At 55.3% G+C, this 21,970-nt stretch overlaps 1 protein-coding gene across 1 annotated transcript; it reads left to right on the top strand.

Moving 5' to 3' along the window:
- LOC122389908 (nascent polypeptide-associated complex subunit alpha, muscle-specific form-like) lies at positions 1 to 18,850 on the top strand. Its single transcript, XM_043382401.1, has 13 exons — positions 1 to 512; positions 897 to 1,102; positions 1,459 to 1,548; positions 1,812 to 1,957; positions 8,444 to 8,554; positions 9,024 to 9,218; positions 9,917 to 10,017; positions 10,449 to 11,038; positions 11,211 to 14,265; positions 14,623 to 15,781; positions 16,888 to 17,065; positions 17,407 to 17,547; positions 17,787 to 18,850. Exons 1-13 carry the CDS (start codon positions 203 to 205, stop codon positions 17,913 to 17,915), a joined length of 6,411 nt encoding a protein of 2,136 aa, XP_043238336.1. The 5' UTR covers positions 1 to 202; the 3' UTR covers positions 17,916 to 18,850.
- The last annotated feature ends 3,120 nt before the right edge of the window (positions 18,851 to 21,970 follow it).

Here is a 21,970-nt window from a genome sequence, read left to right as displayed (position 1 = left end):
CCAACTGCCATCTTGCTGGAATTTACCTAAATATTACATTTAAAATACCTTTTTTATAATAATACACCATGGAAGTGCTGTGAAAATGCCTAGCTGTCAATATTTTATTTACCTTACATTCATGGCTCTAATTTCTGTCCTTTTTTTGTATTTTCACCATAGTTTGTGATTTTCTAAGTCAACAACTTACTGTTCTACAACCATGCTACCAAACTATCTTTCAGACACGATGTCTGATGGGAGCGCCGCCGCCGCTGCCGCGGACCATCCGTCAGCAGCAGAGACGGATACGTCGTCCGCCGCCTCTGCCGCCGTCAAAACCGATGACGAGTCCGCCGCGCCGACGGATGACGTCATCGTGGAGGAGGAGGCCACGCTGGAGGCGGGCCGCGCCAAGGGCCTGCTGAACTGCGCGCGCTGCGCCGTACGGCTGCAGCACGGCGTGCACGAGCCGCGCCTGCTGCCCGCCTGTCTGCACACACTCTGCCAGCAGTGCGCCTCGGGCGAGAACGGTGAGCCGGGACGGCGGAGTTGGAGACGGGCGGGACCACTGCGGGATCGGCTATCGAAACTCGGAATCCGGTGTTGGTTATTGATGGCAGCTTTCGAGGATTATGTTCATGAATAGGACTGTTAAATGCTTATATTAGAGGACAATGTATTTCGTAAACAGCTCTCATGAGAATAAACAGCTGCTTTTCATCTCCTTCCTGGGTTACGTCGAAGGAAGACTTACCTTTTATTGAATGCGGCCGTTGTCGTCTCCTACGACTTTAAATGACCGTGTCTGCCGCTTGTCTCGTCCTCGTGTGAGAGTGGCCGTTATACGTGGTCTGTCTCGTCTCCGTGTGAGACTGACCAGTATTTGCGGCGATGTCTCACCCCCCGGCCGGCAGAGGGCGCCGAGGTGTGCTGTCCGCTGTGCCGGTGCGTCTCGCCGGGTGTGGTCGCTCACCCGTTACTGGAGACGATGTTACTGCAGTCGCACGAGCACCGCGCCAGCACTGAGTGTGGCCAGTGCGCCGAGCGGGGCGGCCGCGCCAGCCGCGCCGCCGGCACCTGCCGCGACTGTCAGATCGACCTCTGCCACGACTGCATTCAGGTCAGCGGGACCGCCTGCGAGGTAGCGATACCGGGTCATGCGTATTGCCTCCCCTTCTTCACGCGTAGACAGGTGTATTTAGTTCAGATTGACGTTCCCTTTGACGGTCGTGGAGGGCGTGAAAATGACGATACCACGCTTTTATAAAGCCATTTTTAATCTTCATTTTTTTCAATGTGGTATAATAAATCATTGAAAAAAAAACTTAAAGTCACCAGCCTTGATGCGACGAAACACTAAATTAGGGACGCGATACTGTATCACACACCGCCAGTCTCGTATTATGATTTCCCCTTAACCACTTTACCAGACCTTCAGTCTGAACAAACAACTGACTGTCATTTGTCCTTCCGCAGGCTCACAAGATCACGCGGGCGACGTGGGGCCACAAGCTGGAGCTGACGCCCGAAGCAGAGAAAGAGGACCTGTGTCCCACTCATGGCCTGGTCAGTTTACGGTGTCACCCGGAAGAACCAGCAGCTGACGCTGTACGCTGGGAAATGAGTCGGTTATTTTGTGTCAGCTTGAGGTGTTCGTGAGGCGTATGCTGATGTGTGCCTACTGCATATGTTTTCGCGTCGATGATTTCGTTAAAAGTCTCTAAAAGTCTCGCTATTGGCCCCCATACTAGCTTGTTAAGCCCTTTCCCAGACTACCACCATTCTCGCGCTCCTGTGTTGAGCTCCGTAATTTCCCTCCCCGCCGACAGGTGTTTGACAACTACTGCGACTCGTGCAGCGTGCTGTGCTGCCGCGACTGCATCCTCTCCGCCCACCGCTCCCACCAGTCCTGCACGCTGCAGGAGAAGCTGGAGGGCGTCCGCGGCACCATCCGCACCGGCCTCGAGGGCGTCCGGTGAGAGAGCGACCGGGCGGGGCGGCAGGGGTGCTTTTGTGTCGAGAGGGTTAGGCAAGGGTTAGGTATGATGGGTTGAGTCAGGTATGAGAGAGTTTTGTGTGATTGGTTGATGTTTTAGTGAGAAGGTGTTATTTCTGAAAGTGCCAATCAATTATCCTTATGAGGAGGATCCGTGCAGATTTCACATGAAATCCAACAATGATGGAAAATTATGAAAAATGTAGAACAGTCTGGGTGAATGATGGATGATGTGAAAAGAGGTGAATTTGTATCGACACTTGGCTAATAGTTTTACGAATTTCGAATACAGTCATTTAAAGTAACTGGTCCCTTTTACGATACCCGGCAAGAACAATCGTTAAAATGTTATTGACGTAACATTATGGTCCTCCGGGCCGGATAGAGTACCGTAAAATAACTGTAACCAGTTAAGAAATTGATTGACTGCGATTTGATAGGTAACGTAACTATGAGTGTACGATCGGCTTGCGGTGATAGGTCTGCATCTGCAAGTCTCAAAACCCGAAGTGAGGCTGAAATGAGCTCTACGTCCACCACTCGCAGTTCGGTAAGGAGGCGAGCGCTCGTATCACAGCTCAAAGCCGAACAGGCGAAGCGAGTGGCAGACGAGAAGATTAAGGCAGCTGAGGTTCGTGCGAGGCTAGCAAGAGATGAGGCTTTAGCTGAAGCACGACAGGCAGCTGACCAAGCGGAGGTAGACGCGCTGGAGCTTCAAATAATGGAAGAAGAGGTTGGATTGCGAAATTCGGTCGGCACTCCAGATAAAGATGGAATGCGACCGGTGTCCATGCACCACCAGCCGCCGTCCATGGACCGCGCTGTTGACAAGTTGAGCCCTGTGCCGCCGACCCCGATGGCTCGCGCTCAGAACGAGCAGACTGATCAGCGGGTCCAGTGTCAACTGCTTGGTGACACGCCAGCTGCAGCGTGTCAAAGTATTGCCGGAGCGCAGTCTGGAAATGCGGGAGGGAGTAACCCGACTCGTCCACCCGATCAAGAGAACAACCCGGCAAACAGATCGCCCGATCGAAGCCATCGCACAAGACGATGGGTTGAAGCCAACACAAACTTCGCTCCTGTTCATGCCTCGCTGCCCAAGATACAGCTTGGGATGTTTGATGGGTCTCCGTTAGAGTGGCCCCGGTGGATCTCGCTCTTTCGAGCCCTGGTTCATGATAATGCGTCACTGACTGACACAGAGCGCATGATTCACCTCCAGTCGTTCCTGACGGGAGACGCTCGTGAAGCCGTGCGTGGTCTGCTCTGTGACGTGTCGCTCTATGAAGTGGCGCTGAGCGAGCTGGAGACTCAATTTGGAAACCCGACTGCTGTCGTCCAGAGCACACTCAGCAGCATTCTTCAGCACCCGGTAGTGAAGCACAACGATATCGCTGGCCTGACAAGTCTGTCGCGAGCCCTGCACACGGCCGTGTGCGTACTAAAGAGCATGGGCTACCAAGCGGATTTGGCCGCGACCTCTTCAATGCAGCAGGTGATAGCCAAGCTACCAAGCACGCTGGCCTGGCAGTGGGGCCAGTTAGAGGTGGAAATGATGCCACACGTACCCACTCTGGAGGACATTGATTCTTGGCTTGGGAAAGTAGTGCTGGCGGGCCGCCGCGTTCAGCCTGCGCTCTGCTCAAGGGTACAGGACAGTGTCGCCAGATCAGCGCATACACCGGCACCGCTGAACAGGCGCCGGGGCGACACAAGAGGGAACACAAGTTCAGCTCAGCGCACAACTTTAGCGACTGCTTCAGGAGCGGCTGTCAGTGCTGAATGTGTTGTGTGCCAAAGTGGCGCCCACGCACTCGCCGAATGCCCATCTTTTCTGGAGAAAACACCGGAGGAGCGCGGTCACATCGTGCGCAGTGGCCGTCGCTGTTTCCGATGTCTCAGTACTGGCCACTGGCTGAGCAAATGTTCGAGCAGGACAGTTTGTGGAGAGCGGGACTGCAAGGGGAGACATCATCGCCTTCTCCACATACCGTCGGCGCAATCTCCTCATCCCGCTCAAACAAGACCGACGGCGACGACAGACGCCCGTGACGTAATGGCAATGACGCAGACGGAAACGCATACAAGTCAGCGCACCTTGCTACAAATTGTTCCAATCCGGATTCATGGAACTGAAGGACGCTACAAGGATACCCTCGCACTGTTGGACTCCGGTGCCGATACGAGTCTGTGCGAGGAGCACGTGCTAAAGGAACTGGGGATTGACGGAGACAGGAGGGAGCTACAACTGGCCAATGTTGAAGGAAGCGGAGACAACAGACTCGCGATCAGAACGAGTCTGCAAGTGTCCTCCTTGTCCCCAGGAAGTAACGCCAAGACGGTCACAGTACAAGAGGTGTTCTCCGTCGCCCGACTGAATGTGCGTCCTCAAAGCGTGGACTGGAGGCAAAGGAAGGCCTGGAAGCATCTGGATGATATAGTGATTCCAGACAACAATGGAAAGGCCGTTGAACTGCTGCTGGGGGCCAATGTTCTGGAGGCCATGCTGCAGCAGGAGGTCAGAGTCGGCAAGCCAGGACAACCAGTGGCAGTACGAACCCACTTCGGCTGGTGTCTGACCGGAAATGTGGCTCAGCTGGTGACCCATGGCCAGCGAGAGGTGATGCACATTTCCAAGCACCGCTCAGCTGATGACGAGCTGGTGACTATGCTGAAGGACTGGTGGTCAACGGAGGCATTTGGTACTGCGTACAACATGAAAGAGCCGACATCTCAGGAAGACCGGCGAGCTGAAGACATCATGGCAAGGACTACCACGTGGCGCGGCGATCGCTATGAGACAGGGCTGCTGTGGTGTGATGAAAATGTCAAGCTGCCTGACAACTACCCCATGGCCATGCGCCGGCTGGAAAACACAGAGAGGGCTCTGCGCCGAGCTCCTGAGAAGGCGACAGCGTACCAACAGAGTATGGAGGAAAATGTGAAGGAAGGATACGCGCGGAAGCTTGATGATGAGGAACTGCTGGTACAACATGACCGCACCTGGTATTTGCCTCATCACGCAGTCGCCAGCAAGCCAGGCAAATTCCGCGTGGTCTTCGACGCAGCGAGCAGCTATGGAGGTAGCTCTCTTAACGGGCATCTGCTGTCTGGACCGGACCTCCTAAGATCACTCCCAGGGGTGCTGCTACGTTTCCGTCTAGGGTCCGTTGGTCTCTGCGCCGACATAGAGAAGATGTTCATGCAGGTGGCTGTGAGAGTTGAGGACCAGGCCTCACTCCGCTATCTCTGGCGCGATCTGGATAGCACCCGTCCGCCAGATATATACCAAATGGACAGGGTAATATTCGGCGCTCGGAGCTCTCCAGCATCAGCCAGCTACGTACTACGCCGAACAGCCCAGGAGAAGAGTGATGACACTGTAGCTGGACGCAGAGCACGGGATATTGTCGAAAGAGACTTCTATATGGACGATTTGGCCACCTCTGAAGCAGACAGCGATACAGCACAAGAGACGGCGGCAGAGGTGACAGCGCTGCTCTCCAGGGGAGGCTTCAGACTCTGCAAATGGAACAGCAACTCCAGGGAGGTGCTTGCGAGGATCTCGATGGAAGACAGAGCGGCTGGTGCCGTAGATCTAAACGCGTCACTACCGACACAGAAGGTCCTGGGTGTGCAGTGGGATGCAGAGCTAGATGAGCTGAGTCCCAGTGCTCCGTCAGTCACGAATGTCGGGCCGACAACACCAACTACAAAGCGCGAGATCCTACGGGTTATCGCTGGTATTTTTGACCCGCTGGGGCTGGCGAGCCCTTTTCTGGTCCTGGGGAAGATGATACTGCAGACACTCTGGTCGACTGAACACACCTGGGACAGCCCTCTCTCTGACGAGGAGTGCAGCGAAGTGGCAGCTTGGATCTCAGAGTTGCAGTCAATAGAGAAGATTCGAGTCCCAAGATGCTACGCGTATCAGCAACACACCAAGAAAACAGTCACGAAGACGTTACACGTCTTCTGTGACGCCTCTGAGCGAGCCTTTGGGGCAGTCGCTTACCTCAGGCACGAATATGCAGACGGTGCCATCCACTGCTCCTTGATTATGAGCCGATGTAGGGTGGCGCCGCTAAAAAGGTTGACGATCGTCCGTCTAGAGATGCAGGCGGCGGTGCTGGCTGTGCGCTTGGCGGCCCAAGTAGCTCAGGAGCTGAACTTGAATCAAAGTGACACGGTCTTTTGGAGCGACAGCAAAGTCGTCCTCAGCTACATCGAGAACAACAGCAGGCGCTTCCACACGTTCGTTGCTAATCGTGTGGCCGAGATCCGTGACGTGTCTGAGCCCAGACAGTGGCGTCATGTGCCGACCGAGCTCAACCCAGCAGACGACTGCTCGCGGGGATCGAAAGCCTCCGACCTGAAGAGAGACAGCCGATGGATAAGGGGACCCGACTTCTTGTGGCAGTCAGAAGATGCCTGGCCACCAGACCAGCAGCTGTCACTGAAAGATGAGGATCCAGAGCTTAAGACCGTGATGGTCACACAACACAGCACCCGGCTGGCCACCCTTACCCTGCCTGACCCACAACGGTTCTCTAAATGGGTCCGCTACCAAAGAACTGTCGCCTGGATTCTGCGATTCACGAGGAACATGTTGAGAGTGCTGAAGTCTCAGGTCGCACAGCCAAACGCCCTCGAGCGGGAGCCACTATCTGCCGAGGAGCTACATGAAGCAGAAAACATGGCGGTGCGATGTGCCCAACGGCAGGCATTCGCCCAAGAGATTGAGGCACTGAACGAAGGTAAGGAGCTCCCTTCGTCAAGCAGTCTTCTGCAGCTGACTCCAATGCTAGACTCAGAGGGGCTGTTACGAGTCGGCGGACGGCTATCTAATGCTCCTGTGCCAGAAGAGACCCGCCACCCTGTGATCCTCCCGAGAAGTAGCTGCATCTCGAGGCTCATCATCGACGCAGTTCATCGACGATTGATGCACGCGGGAACCGAACATGTCCTAAATGAGCTCCGTCAGGCCTACTGGGTGCCGCGCGCCCGGCAAGAAGTCAAGAAGGTAGTGGCTGACTGCCCTCTTTGCCGACGACGCCGAGCTAAGCCGTGTCAGCCCCGCATGGCCGACTTGCCGACCGCACGTTTCGACACGAAGTACGCCTTCAGTTCAATTGGGCTCGACTTCTTCGGTCCTCTAAAGATCAAGGTGCATGGAGGACGAATCGAGAAGAAGTGGTGTATGCTGGTCACGTGCCTCTCCACGCGCGGGGTCCATCTGGAGCTGACATCCTCCCTGAGTACCGACAGCTTCCTGATGGCCTTCCGCAGGTATATCGCACGACGTGGACCGCCATCAGACGTCTTCTGTGACAACGGATCGTGTCTGCGGGCTGAAGAGAAAGAGCTACGCCAGCTGCTGCGACAATGGAACCAGCACACTATCAGCGATGAGCTCACTCAACGCGATATCCGGTGGCATTTTAACCCACCGGCTGCCTGTGATATGGGCGGAGCCTGGGAACGGATGGTGGAGACTGTCAAACGCGCGCTGAGAGCTGTCCTCGGGCGGCTGCTTGTCTCCGAGGAAGTACTGCACACTGTTCTGACTGAAGTGGAAGCAGTCGTCAACAGCCGCCCACTCACGCACGTGTCGACAGACCCGAACAGTTTGGAGGCACTGACGCCCAATCATCTGCTGTTGGGGCGTCCGGTCAGGCGTCTGCCTCCAGGATTGTTCCGAGACGAAGAGAGCTGCTCTACACGAGTTTGGCGGCAGAGCCAGGCGCTAACAGACCAGTTCTGGCGGAGATGGCTTCGAGAGTATCTACCAGGACTGGCATGCCGACCGAAGTGGAGATCGGAAAGTCGCAGCCTGGCAGTGGGGGATCTCGTCCTCATCGTGGAGAACGGCAGCCCGCGCGGCCAGTGGCCCCTGGGACGCGTGACCGAGACAGTTCCTGGGCCTGATGGCCGCGTCCGGTCGGCGCGCGTACTGGTCCGTGGAGGAGAAGTGCACCGCCCCGCCCGGCGGCTCTGCCTGCTGGAGGAGGCACTCGGGTCATGAGCTGGCGTGCGCCTGGTCCGCTCCGTTGGCGGGGGGAGGGTGTTATTTCTGAAAGTGCCAATCAATTATCCTTATGAGGAGGATCCGTGCAGATTTCACATGAAATCCAACAATGATGGAAAATTATGAAAAATGTAGAACAGTCTGGGTGAATGATGGATGATGTGAAAAGAGGTGAATTTGTATCGACACTTGGCTAATAGTTTTACGAATTTCGAATACAGTCATTTAAAGTAACTGGTCCCTTTTACGATACCCGGCAAGAACAATCGTTAAAATGTTATTGACGTAACAGAAGGGAGCTGGGTGGTGGGAGTGTAGCTAATTGTGAATGGCGTTTGTGTGTTTGTGTTTTTAAGACGGCCAGTTTGATTTTACGTCTCGACACCCACTATGCCGCATGGCCATTGTTAACAATGATGTTTTCCCCTCATTTTCAGAGATATAAAGACAAAAATAGAGGAAGATATACACAATTTGAAAGTGAAACTAAAAGAATTTGACGAGGGGAAAACAAAAGGGCTCCAAGGAATCCATGCCTGTTATGACGAGTAAGTTTGTCCATGCTTAAGTGTTGACCTGTTGGGGTTGATCGGACAAGCAGCACAGTCAGTACAGCTCGCCTCCACCCATTCAGGGTCGTCATTTGGTGTTTTTTACGTGCTTGTCTTGCATTGCTGAGGCTGAGTAGTTGTTTATCATTTGGGAATGTAACCGATATGCTGGCGAGCTTTGACTGTTGACGTTACCTTAGGCGGTTTTTTAAATAAACAACCCGCTTCTGGTAATGGCAACCAATCTAATGAATCAGCTTAGGTATAATCTACACAACTTTGAATTGTTATCTTGGTCTTGCTATTAATTAGTGCTCCTGGTTAACACCAGTGATTTGCAGTTGACGCACAGGGGTGGGTAATTCAAATCCGTTCGGTCTGATGTCACATAAAACTGCTAGTTCCGTGCCGCCCCGGCTGAGTCCCTCCTCTGCCTCTCAGCTCGCTCTCCGTCTCTGCCCGTCAGATACCAGGACCAGAAGCGCAGCTTCTTCCTGAGGCAAATGGAGGCGTGTCGCCGGCGGCACGACGCGCACAGCAGTCAGCTGATGGAGCGCCTTCAGGCGGCCTCGCTGGTCGACGCGCGCGCCGCCCACCTGGAGAAGCTGATCGGCCGACTGCTCGAGTGCCGCCGGCCCACCACCTCACTGCACTACTTCAGGTGGGTGGTGGTGCTTTGAAGAGTCTGATGGGACTGCGGTGGTCATCGGCCTACTCGCTGTAGAGTGGGCACTGGGCGCTGGGCAGTGCTATTGTGTGGGTAACATGAGCTTCCATGTATCTTGAGCGTGTGCGGGAGTCTGGGGAGTTTGTCTGTTTAGTTTGGGGGTTTGCTTTGAGTTTGGTTTGCTTGACGGTGATTGGGATTGGTGTGAGTCGCATTTAAGGCCAGGAAGTTTTGTGAGGGCTGATCTCTGAATTCCAGGGCTCAATCTTATAAACGCCGTGGAATGGATATGGCAGCACTGGCTGAGTTCAGCTGCAGAAAACGGCTATCAAATGCAAAATGGTTTTCACGCATTTCAGTCCATCGTATGTTGACGGTCCAAAGAATTATTTCGTTGACTCGGATAACTGTTTGTCGGCGCTAGTGCGCTGATGACCACTGTCAGTCCGGGCGCCCAAAAACCCCAATTCATCATCATCATCGTCGGCACTAGTATCACTGTTTATGTTGCCAAATGCCGTGAATAGAATAGTACGGCATTTTATAAGATTGGGCCCAGGACAAGTATTTATCTCATACCTATCTACAGGTGATGATCAATACCTTACCTGCTGCGTTTTTGTCTTTTTCGCATGTGCAGTCTTCACATACACCAGGGTAAACCAATGTGTGAGTGTCATTCATATTTGCAGGCATATCTCCAACCTGTCGCAGCGTCTTTTGAACGTGGATATACCGGAGGGGGAGACGGAGATACCGGTGCTGAGCTTGCGGCGCGTGCTGGGCGTGGACCGTGAGTTTCACTGTGTTCCTAGGGTTAGAGGTGAGATGAGGTTAGACGGGGCTGGGGCTGAGGCTGGGCGTGGAACGTGAGTTTCAGTCCAACTTGTGTGGGTGGGAGGGGGGGGGGGGGGCTGAGAGGATGGAGCGATAAGAGGCCGCAGCTTCTCTCTACAATCTATGGAAGCATGCGTGTTGATTTCTTGTAACATAAAATCCACTGCACTGTCTCACGCAAGGTTTGTCTCTTTTCACTTTTCATTTTCCTCTCTGTAAGTTAGAATGGTTCAATTTTCGTTAGTTTGAAGTATATGACAAATTTATCAACCGGCCTCAGCCAAAAAAGAAGTGAAGAAGAAATAACTAACTTCCCTCCGCCGCCGAATAAAGGAAGTCCTCCCCACGGTGGCAACTCTGACGCCCCCCCCCCTCCCCCTCTGACAGGAATACACCCCATGATTGCACTGCTGCTGTACGAGGGTAGCACCTGCCTGCAGCCGGGCACCAAGGCGAAAATTTGCCACCATTTTATGACGTCCATCCAGTCGTTAGTGAGCTCGGAGCTCAAGACCGACTCAGACCTCGGACTGCGCTACGTGCGCATGATGTTCCGGCTGATAGTCAACTGCGCGCGGGACATGTCGCCAGCGATGCGGGAGCTGGTGTCGGAACTCCACAGCGCGGTGACAGCGCTGTTCCAGGAGCAGCCGTCCATGCACCCTCCGAGCGGGACGGCGCCGCCGCCGCCGCCCGTGCCGCTGCAGAGACTGGCCGACCCTCCGGCCAGGAGCTGGCTGATGCAGCAGCAGGAGGAGGAGAGTCACTCCGAGGACGGACAGAGTAGGCGAGAGGGAGAGGTGGACCTGGACGAGCCGCTGGTGGTGTGGAGCGGCAGGTCAGACGGAGGTGCCCGGTCGGCACAGTCGCGCAGTGGACAGGGGACGGCGACATCCTCCGCCGCGCCGCCGACCCTCAGCACGTGGAGCTCGCTCGGCCAGTCGACCTCGGCACCGGCGTCTGCGACTGTAGCGCAGGTGAGACTGCATTCACAATTTGTGGACGAACGATCGAGAGGGAGATCGCATAGTTTTATACTGGACGTGTGCATCATTTCACTGTTTGTCGTTGGCCATTGAAGACTGCCTACTGGTATCAGCTGTGCCGCTCCCTGTCATCAATCATACTAACCGGTCCCTTTACCCACAGGTTACCACCGCACGACCCAACGTTTCGGCGGCCTCCGCAGCACCATCACAGATGCCTGTGTTGTCTGCACGACTGCGGGAACAATCCAAGGCGTCTGACCCGACAGCGGCGCCGGTCCCCGTCCCTGCGACGGCTTCGGCGTCCGCCGTCCGGCACCCGGCGCCCGGACCGGCGGTCAGCCCACGCGGTGTGGCGGACGCTAGACCGACGCGGCCGGGCGCCAACGTCGCGACTCCCAGTCCATCTGCCATCGCCGCCGCCGCCGCTATTTACAATGCCGCCGCCGCCGCCGCTGCCGTCGCGTCCGATGAGGCGGCGACGATGGCGGCGTGGGCGCCTGCCACCGTCACTGTGCCTCGAACAGTCGTCCGGGAGTCTACCAGCGCTCGGGTGACCATGCCCGCCGCCGCGACAGGGGTGCCCATGGCGCCGCATACTGTGAGGTTAGCGGCCACGACGTCCAGTTTCTTCAGAGCGGCGGCGGCGGCAGATAAGACACCGACTCAGAATCCAGCTCAGGCGTCAGCTCAACAATCGCCTAAAGCACCACCTCAGACTCAATCTCAGAAATTATCTCAAGGAGCTGAAAAAGCAGCGACGATGGCGGCGGGGGCACCCGCGCCAGCTCAGAAGTCAGGGCAGGTACCAGCTCACACACAAGCTCAGGAAATAGGTCAGACCACAGCTCAGAAATCAGCTCAGGTACCAGCCTCAGCCGCCGCACCAGCCCCAGCAACATCATCTCAGGCACCAGTTGCCCCCGCAGCGACTCTGGGTGCAGCTGCTACGGTCTCCGCTGCACCCAGAACCGCAGTTCCAACACCGACCGGTGCACACCGAACTCCGCCTGTCGTCGCGTCGTCTAAAGCTGCGGCGATGGCGGCAGGTGCACCTGCGGCTGCCCCTAGAGTTCAGCACGTGACCACCACCCCGCCACGCACCGTCGCCCAAGCAGCTACCAGCGCTCGGCTAACCACGTCTACAGCGTCCGCTACGGCAACGGCGGCAGCAGCTCAGGCACCAGCTCCGGCGGTAGCTACCGCGGCCTCTTCGCCGAGTCTCGCATCTCCAAAAACGATCAGGACTCCTAGTCCTCGAGCTGCGTCAGCCACCACCAGGGCTCCTGGAGCTTTGTTCGCCACCACCAGGGTTCCTGGAACTGCGTCAGTCACCCTCTGGTCTCCTGAAGTTTCGTCAGTCTTCACAGGAAAGTTCCGACTTGCGTCGGCTTCCGTGGGACGCCCGGCTAGGCCTCCTGTCACACCTCCTCGGAGACCGGTCCCGATGCTTCAGCCGATTATCATACACATGCCGAACATCGAATCAATCTCACCAGAACGACCGATCGCTCGAAGCCAGCGACCGCCACAGCGGCCGGCAACGCCACCAGCACCGCCACCACCGCCTCCACCACCGCCGCCGCCGCCGCCGCCCCCAGCGCCGCCGGCGAATGCCAGTGTTTCGGATGACGACGACGACAACTCCCTGTTTGTTGACACCAAAGTGGATGTGATGGATACGGCTCTGGCCATGATGGGTATGTTACCCCCGGAGCCGGAGCCTGCGTCTGCCCCGAAGCCAGCGTCTGCCCCGGCGCAGGTGCCGACGTCTGCCCCGAAGCCAGCGCCTGCGCAGGTGCCGACGTCTGCCCCGAAACCAGCGCCTGCCCCGAAGCCTGCGTCTGCCCCGAAGCCTGCGTCTGCCCCGAAGCCAGCGTCTGTGCAGGTGCCGACGTCTGCCCCGAAGTCTGCGTCTGCCCCGAAGCCAGCGTCTGCGCAGGTGCTGACGTCTGCCCCGGAGGTGAAGACGGCGTCCGCTCAGGAGCCGGAGACAGCGTCTGCCCCGGAAGCGGAGCCAGCGCCCGCCCCGGAGCCGGGGCCGTCATCTATCCTTGAGCCGCAGCCAGCATCCGCCCCGGAGCCGGAATCAGCGTCTGCTCCGGAGCCAGCGCCCGCCCTAGAGCCGGAGGCGGTGGCTGCCCCGGAACCGGAGCCGCCGTGCGCTCAGGAGCCGGAGCCGGAGCCATCTGCTCCAGAGCCGGAGCTAGCGTCTGCCTCGGAGCCGGAGCCGGACCAGTCGTCCGCTCCGGAGCCAGAGCCTGCGTCCGCCCCGGTGCCGGAGCCTTCATCTGTTCTTGAGCAGGAGCTTGCATCCGTTCCGGAGCCAGCGTCTGCCCCCGAGCCGGAGACGGAACAGTCGTCTGCCCCGGAGTCGGGGTCAGATATGGAAATGGCGTCGGACCCGGAGCCAGAGTCTGCCCCGGAGCCGGAGCCGAAGCCAGCGTCTGCCCCTGAGCTGTCGTCTGCCACGGTACTGGAGCCTCCGCCCACCCTGGCCTCGGTGCGGGAGCCTGCACCCGCCCCGGGGCCGTCGTCTGCCCCGCCAGCCGGCCTGGCCTCGGTGCGGACGAAGCCGGCACCGGTGCGGACTGGACACGGCCACTCTGGTGCCAAGGCGGCCTCCAAGACCGCCGGAACAGAGACGGTGTCACAGCCGGCCACCGTGCCAGTGGGAGACCCCGACTGGAAGAAACACCTGCGCGAGAAGCTGCACCGCTCCATGGAGAAACTCCGAGCGAAGCGCGCCGGGTCGACCGCCCATCTCACAAAGACGCTAAAACGCGGCGAGAAAGTGACTCGCGGCTCGCCAGGAGGTAAAAAGCGACGGCACATGGTGGGAGAGCGAGCGGACGGCGAGCCACCAGTTAAGAGTCGTCCCTCCTCGGCGACCGGGAGACTGGACCGCTCCCTTCCGAGCACGCCGGACAGGGACGGCGGCGGGGGCAGCCGCGGCGGCTCGAGGACGTCGTCACCGGGATCGTCCGGCCGCCAGGCGGAGAAGGGCTCGCGGCGCGGCCGAGGCCGGCTCTCGAGCCCCACGCCACAGCCGCAGTCGGCACAGGACCGCGCGCCGCCGGTGGCCCGGCAGCCCTCGCTGCTGGTGGACGACCACGGGCGGAAGGTGAGCCGCGCCGGCGTCAGCGTGGAGACCCCGCTCACCGACCTGCTGGACAGCATGCTACTGGCCGGCACCGCCGCGCCGCAGGCTGACAAAGGTGAGAGGAGGAGAGGGGTACTGCGGGCCAACACAGTGGGCGGTCACTGCGGCATGACGCCCAATGAAGTGGTGCAGTTGTTCGGAGGTGAATGCGTGTCTTCGCAACTGTTTAGAACTGGTATAAGCGGTAAGGGAGATAAGCGTAAGGAGATAAGGTAAGGGAGTATAAGCGGTACTGGTAAGCTGGTAAGGGAGAGCGCTAAGCTTTTGATATGTTATTCTCACTGCGTCTCTTTTTTGTGGTATTTTGTCCCATAGTCGCGCTTTGTTTGGCACTGCATTTAACCAATTATATTCTTTATGTTCTGTCATTTTCATCTGCTGTCGCCTGACAGTTTCCTGACAACTGTTTCAGCGGGAGGCATTAAAAGACCGGCGCCGCACGGACCAAACAAAGCTATCCCCGCTTTCTGCTCTCCAAGAGGTCAGGGTAAGCCACTACCGAAGAAACCCCGGAGTCCCGAGGCGGAGGCCACGGCTGACAAACCTGCTGAATCAGCGACCACAGCGGCGGCGGCGGCGGCAGCAGCGGCGGAGTCATCGGAACGACCTTCCGCGGCGGCGTCCACCACCGGCCGGCGGCGTCGGCGGCGGCGCGCGGGGCTGGACCGGCAGGTGTCGCGACAGCTGATGGACGACCTTCAACTGTCGGAGGATTCGCGCGACTCCTCAGCGCCGGGCACTTCCGCTGGGCCCGGCGGTGCGGCTGGGCCCGGCAGTCCGGCTCGGTCCGGCAGCAGTCAGTCGCAGTCCAGCAGCAGTCAGTCACAGTCTGGAGACAGTCAGTCGCGGTCCGACAGCAGTCAGTCGCAGTCCGCCAGTCCGGCTCGGCCCGGCTCGTCCTCCTCCTCCTCCGGCAGCGGCGGCTCCTCCTCTCCCTCTTCCACCTCCTCTGGCTCGCGCTCGGCGTCCGCCACCTCGTGCAGCTCGGCTGTTCCCACCCCAGCGCCGCCTGAAGACTCCAAGGAACCGCCGCACCGGCCCCGTCCTTCCACGTCCACTCTGGTACGGACGCTGCCCGTGTTCGCCGCCACGCCGCCGCCGACGGCCGTGCGGCCAAAGTTCACCCCGCCGCACCCTGCTGTTGGTGAGGAGGACGGCGGGGGCGGTGATACCGGCTCCTCCGCGCCGGCTGCTCCTGCCACGACCGAGGGGCCGTCCAAGACACCGCCAAAGCCGAAAACAGACGGCGCGGCGACAACGCCGCCGCCACGACGTCTGTCGCCAAGTCCGCCACCACTGTCACCGCCGCCTAAGGCAGGCCGTTCTTCAACATCGCTGCCCACCCACCTGGTCCGTCCTGCGGACCTGGTGCTGTGGGACCGAAAGCGCGACCCGCTGGGCATCGGGTTCGCCAATGACGCGCTCTACAAGCCGCCCGAGCGCGGCCCGCAGTCTCCGAACGTCAGCTACTGCGTGCTGTGCTGGGACGGCGGCGACCTGGTGCTCTGCGACCGCTGCGAGCGCTCCTTCCACGCCGAGTGCTACGTCGGTGACGTCGATGACGAGGAAGAGTAAGTGACGGGATGGGAGGACGGTAGCGGTTAGCTGGCTCCAACGACTTTAGAACAGCGTTAGTGATTTGGGGTATGTTTTTTTAGTTAGGAAGTTCAAAGCTATCTAGAGGCCTGACAGTGGCCACAGTTCAAGCCTGCTTTTGGCCTGAGAAGAAACTAATTTATATCTTGCCCCCTCACCAATCCTAAATGACTGCTCTAATCATTAGTCGATAACTGATATCAATGTAACGTCTTGCGGGTCCGATTTCAGCGTCTGAACGTTACTTGGCATTTTTGTCTGCAGTTTTACCGCTTTACAGCTCGCTCTTGAAACTTAGCACGGCTGCCGAGTGTATCTCTATTTTATAACCCCAATCTCCTTCCACAACCGGATGTGCGAAGCTTCGGTGCCCGCACATTGTGCCAAATTACGACGGCATGCCCGAAGTCGGCATGACATTGCTTTTTTCGCGTATCTGCCTGCATCTTCTCGCGATAAGCAACCAGGTATAAATGTCAGTCCCCCGATGGCTACCGACGCCGGAGTCCCTGCGGCGATCACGTGATTACTGACGTCACAAGGTCAATGGACACGCACTGGTCACATGCCGGAATCAGCCGGCGAACAGTAAAACCACAGTGCGAACACGTGACTCATGTCACGGCCAAATTTATGGGCCGTGTCCGTAAAGTGCCGATAAAGCAAAGCGAGCGTCCGTGCCGCTTCTTGATCTGTACGGACTGCAGAGTGAGGGTTTCTTTTGTTCGTAGATGATAGGCTTAGCTTCTTTGTGTAGGTGAGAAGCATGATTGGTTCGGCTGAAATGTTATCGCTTTTGAGCCACAAGTATGCTTGATATGACCCGATCGGTCGTATAACTGGTTATAATATGAAGTACTGCTACATCGACGTGAATTACACACACTAGCCCCGTTGACATTTTAATGACTCCTTCCCGTAATGAGTGAGGTGTCCCTCCCTCCCTTCTCAATGTCACTGTGTAATGTCTCCCTCTCTCTCTCTCTCTCCAATCAAGAGAAGCTGTGCCTGCCGTGCCTCCCTCCCTCCCTCTCTCCCTTCCCAGTGAGTGTCTGACGTTTCTCCCATCCTCTCTCCCCAGCAAAGAGTGGCAGTGTCTGATGTGCCGGCCCGTACCGCGCGTCCCGGCGCCAACGGACCGCCGTCGGGGCAGGCCGAACCTCACCCGTTCCGAGAAACTCGTCGCTCGCCGGCTGCTCCTGGAACTCTACGCTGCTTACTACCCCTGTCTCTACTTCAAGAACGCTGAGAACATGGCCGTGAGTTAACCAGAGATCAACACATTCACACTTTATTCTAGACAAATCGTAATCTCATACAACTTAACATTTCAGATTTATTGAAAATGACATTGTGTTACAATTTGCGATAATTCACGCAGCCCTATTCAGAGCGCGTGTCTATTGGACGATTCAAAGACCCACATGCAATCACCTGCAGCCTTGCCTCACATTCACACGTGTCGTTGCTGAGATATGCGCACAGGTGTCTGTCGTCCCGCGGCGTGTGTTACGTGCATAGGCACAACGGCCGTCGACCCGCGACTTATCCCCGATCGTCACTCTCGACTGATCTGATACCCGACCGTCTGTGTCGACAGATGCTGCCAGAGTACCGGCGTATCGCCAACCCCGTCTCCCTGGACGACATACGCGATTGCCTACTCAATGACGGCTTCCCCACGCTGATGGAGCTGCTGGCTGCGCTGCGCGGCATCATGGGACTGGTCAGCGTGCTGAAGGTACGGCTAGCGAGATGCTGAACAATAAATGGCAATTGGTAATGGAATCTGCCGTAGGATTTACCGGCGAAGTGTATCGTATATTATACGTTCCACTAACTCGGATACGTGTTTGACTGGTGGTATATAAAACTATTGAGCGATGCAGCCCATTTGAAATGTAGGACATTACGATAGTATGTAGGTTAAAGACGTGCCGTGCCGTAACTGTCGTCCCTCTCTCTCCTTGTCGCCGATAGCGGGGCAGCGCAGCTAAGAAGTACCTGAAGGAGTTGGAGGAGGTCTTTGACATGTTCGTGCGGGACCATTTGAACGAGCACTGGCTCATGCTGGACGACGAGCCAGACCGGAAGAAACGCGCCAAGTAACCGCGGCCGGCGCAGTCCCGTAGCTGAGCCGTCTGGTCGGCCTTCTCGGGGATAACGGAACGGGTGAGGCTCGAACGTTCGATAGGTATTAGTGGTTTTCTCAGTGGACTTTTGGCTATCGTTTTATATGCATGCTTACCAACGAGTGATGTGTAATGTGTATGTTCATAATGGTGTATTTTGGTGTTTGTGAGACGTCTGCTATGCAGTTATTGAAGAGCAGCAAGATGTGAGGTCACCGAGTGTCTGACGAAACATCGACCTTGTTTGCTGAATGTGTATTTTGAAACGTTTTAAAAGCACTGAAAGGTGTCAAGCTATTGCGCGGCACTGCGGTGTGCGGCAGTCATCATAGCTCCCGTTATTGCGTTTCAATGAGGCGCGTAGTACATTGCTGGCAATTTAAGTTTAGCTAGCTATGTCTTTCAACCGGTGAGCTAATGTCTGTATTCGGAACTGTACTTTGAGATCTGTAGCGAGTCTTCATGGCGGTCTACACAAAGTGTTTAACATCTCTTTCTTGTCGCGATTAATGTCTATCGTCGGCTGTGCGGATGCATTTAGTCTTGTTGACATAGGTCGGTGTGTATGGATCTGTTACAACGAAAACGTGGAAGCGCTACGATAACTCTGAACGGTAATGTGTATCGCGGCGAACTGAGTGCCGTACATGCAGGCTTCATGTAAGCTGTGATATATCGTCACCGTAGTGTACAAACAAAACGGAAACGCATGGCCAGTTGGCAGTTAGCGACGCCGCTCAGGACTCTTAGATGAGCAGTACCTACATTTGACCGGAAAATTTCGAAATTTAGCGAACGTAGTGCGGCGTGTATGTTGTACGTTGCCTTAATCTCAGCTCGTTGCCTTCTCAACTGCATTCGATTCCCCGTAGGTCATTTTCAGCACTAGCTTGGCTGTGATCCGACATTTTGGTGCATATTTTTGACACGTGTTTTCAGTCTGCCTTTGGCTATGTGTATATGATCTAATCTTGATACGCTCAGGTCACGCCATGGGCGAAACATGCCTCGGCTAGGTGTAAAGGCCTGGCTACACTATGCGTTTTCTGCGTGCGTTTGAGCGGGTTTGCGTTTTTTTGCGTAATATCGTTCTAGACAAAAAAAAACTTATAAATATAATTTTTACATTAGTTGTGCATTAGTTATGTACAAAAGCTAATAAAGCTCTTATATTAACAAAAAAAGCGTAATATCGTGTTTTTTCTAGAACGATTTAACCCGCAAACCCGCAAAAAACGCACGCAGAAAACGCATAGTGTAGCCAGGCCTTCATGCCGCTGCCACAGTGCCATTTCACAATCGCCCTCGGCAGAGGACGTGCTCTGCGCCTCACGTGCTGGCCAGCTGTCCGGTAGGTGCGCTGAGACGGTGCCTGTGTGACCGCCCATATTGTACGATATGTAGGTACGCTCCGAATCTCGGACGCATGTACAAATATAAATCAAACATCGAACGCGAATGTTTTCTGTTGATTGTGGTAAGTGTATGAAGTTTTTTTTTTTTTTTTTTTGGCGGTTCGTTGGCCGAGAAAATCACTACGATCACTGAAATTATTTATTTATACGGGTCATAGAAAATACGTCATTCGCATAGAGCTCCGGCCGTGCGTGTTAAATCCTGGAGTGAACAGAGGAATGATACATATTATCGCACCGTCCATGTACTGAATCGCTGGCTGTTTGCGTCGGGCTGCGGCCATCAGCACCTCGGTGTTTCTCTGGGAGTACATGCACTCCGATTGTGACGCGGTGGCACGTGCCATGGACGCCGCCCGGTCTGGTGACCCGTATGGCGCGACACGGACCGGCCGCAGTCATTTCCACATAATGCCTGAGGACCTCGGTGTGTGTCACGTGCCCCTCGGGGGCGTCAGACGTGGCCAAGGTGTGGCGACTTCGCCCCGGCTCCCATACGCCACCCGGCACGGGTCAGGGGTCGGTGACCCCGCCCAGGTGACATCTGCCGGGCTGGATAGATGTCGACAGGAGTACGGTGGATGGTAGCGTCGGTGGCGGATATGATTTGCACCTCTATATGATTTGCAACACCTTTTACTTAGCGAGCACCTGTACTTGCGGCCATCCAATCACCAAGTCGGACGCAAGTTCAAAAAAGCAGACTTGACGTGTAACGTCAGCAGTCGTTATTTACCTACGTCATCATTTCCCAATTTTAAGCTCTTGCCGGTTATCCGAAACGAATGCGACTTATATGTTTATTGCAACTGAAAGTAATTAACCCGCGACCTGGTGGGGGGGGGGGCTATTTTTTGCCCCCCCCCCCCTCCAGACTTTTCGATATATCTCCAGAACCGCTGCGCCGATCGTCACCAAACTTTCAGTACCCTCCCGGACATCAATTTTACACATTGTGACCAAATTTTTTTTCCAAAAGCTATGATAGGTTGGCCGGAAATGACGTCAGAGTGACGTCATGTTCTGCCGTTTTCGACCCAAAAAAGGGTTTCGCGGGAAGAGCTGTCAGGCCTATAGCTTTGCAAATACAGAAAAATGTTTAGGACATAAAAGCTGTAGAATTGACAGGGCTACAAAACTGCTATCTCGGATTTTTTATTTTTTTTTTATTTTGACCCCCAAAAATCAAAAAATAGATTTTTGGGATATAATAGTCAAAAAATCCAAAAAGTTTTATGAATTTCGCAAAAACCGGAATATATGTGATAGTCCTTACCGCCATCCATCCACATACCAAATTTTAGATTGATACCTCTTTTTTTGGCGAAGTTATAGTGAAAAAACTGTTCAAAATTGATTACGTCAAATTTTCAAACTCAATTTTTAGCAATTCTAGACCTCGTAGTGCAAAACAAAGACCACCATTAGACTCCCCGTGACGAGCTGCATCGAATCGATACCAATTTTATGCAAAAATATCAACTTTGAAATTTGACCTTTTTTGACCTGACCTTGACCTGACCTCCACCAGAAAGTGACCTAAACCGTACCTGATGGTCTTATAACCAACACCATTGGGTTGGAAATGAAAAACTGGCCATAAAACATGCATCGCACAACCTTAGTAAAGTTGGGTTCATGTGGTGACCCTTGGTGACCTTTGGTGACCTGACCTGTGACCTGACCTGGTATGACCAGTGACCTCTAATAGCAACATATGTACTAGACAACTGACGTCTTATCGCTGATTTTCGACAAAATGCGTTTTACTCGGTGTTATAGCGCTTTCCCTAGAAGCCCCGTGAACGGTGAAACATTTTATCTTTGACCTGACCTGTGACGTCATCGGTGACCCCGAGGTCAATAAAATTTGGTTTCCCTCGACAAATTTGACAGGGCTATCGAACGCCGTTTGAATTTTGCGGATCCGTCCAGTAGTTTCGGAGATACGAGGGGGGGCAAAAAATAGCCCCCCCCCCCACCAGGTCGCGTTATAAACAGACCCCACCAGGGCGCGGGTTAAAGAACGGCAAATTTTGGTTTCTTGCACCCTTTTAACATATGAGACGGTTTCAACAAGGACAGTAACCGACTACGTTCAAGCCGGAATTTTTTCGTATGACACCCTTTGCGTCTCGGCCAGGCTCATGTGTGGTTCGGCCGCTGATGACAGGCCGTCACCTGTTCGACCACCTGTCATGGTCGGACACACCTGTCATTATTATTTTTTTTTGGGGGAGGGGGGCTGACACAGCTGTGACCCTACTTAGGCGATTAGTGATTGTCTCGGCCAAAAACCAACAATCTCAAGAGAGGCGTCGATCAGTTTCGGCAGCCGGCGAAGATAGTTGAAGAAATATGCGAAGAAATATGTTCAGTGCACACCATATGCCTTCGTACATAAGCCACTACAATAGCTCAGAACATGATTTGTTGTTGATATTCAAGGGCCTATATACTGGACTTCGGAGTAAAAGTACTAAACCAAACAAAAGCAAAAAAAAAAAAACATTTTGTAGAATACAAAAGCTCAAATGCATTTAGAATTTCGGCGCCAGTTACACTGAAAATGGTGCGATGACAAAACCAGTATAACGCCTTTTGGGGCGACTAACGG

The sequence above is a fragment of the Amphibalanus amphitrite genome, unplaced genomic scaffold (assembly GCF_019059575.1).
Source record: "Amphibalanus amphitrite isolate SeventyFive unplaced genomic scaffold, NRLGWU_Aamphi_draft 000376F_arrow, whole genome shotgun sequence".
NCBI classification, from domain to species: Eukaryota; Metazoa; Arthropoda; class Thecostraca; order Balanomorpha; family Balanidae; genus Amphibalanus; species Amphibalanus amphitrite.
The sequence above is the reverse complement of the archived record's forward strand: the minus strand, read 5'-3'. Positions and strand labels throughout refer to the sequence as shown.

Bases quoted from the DNA above. Each gene is read 5' to 3' on its own strand.
- LOC122389908 (XM_043382401.1), top strand. From the start codon at position 203: ATGCTACCAAACTATCTTTCAGACACGATGTCTGATGGGAGCGCCGCC. The intron at 513-896 runs GTGAGCCGGGAC...CCCGGCCGGCAG, and splicing joins GTGCGCCTCGGGCGAGAACG to AGGGCGCCGAGGTGTGCTGT. The intron at 1,103-1,458 runs GTCAGCGGGACC...GTCCTTCCGCAG, and splicing joins TCTGCCACGACTGCATTCAG to GCTCACAAGATCACGCGGGC.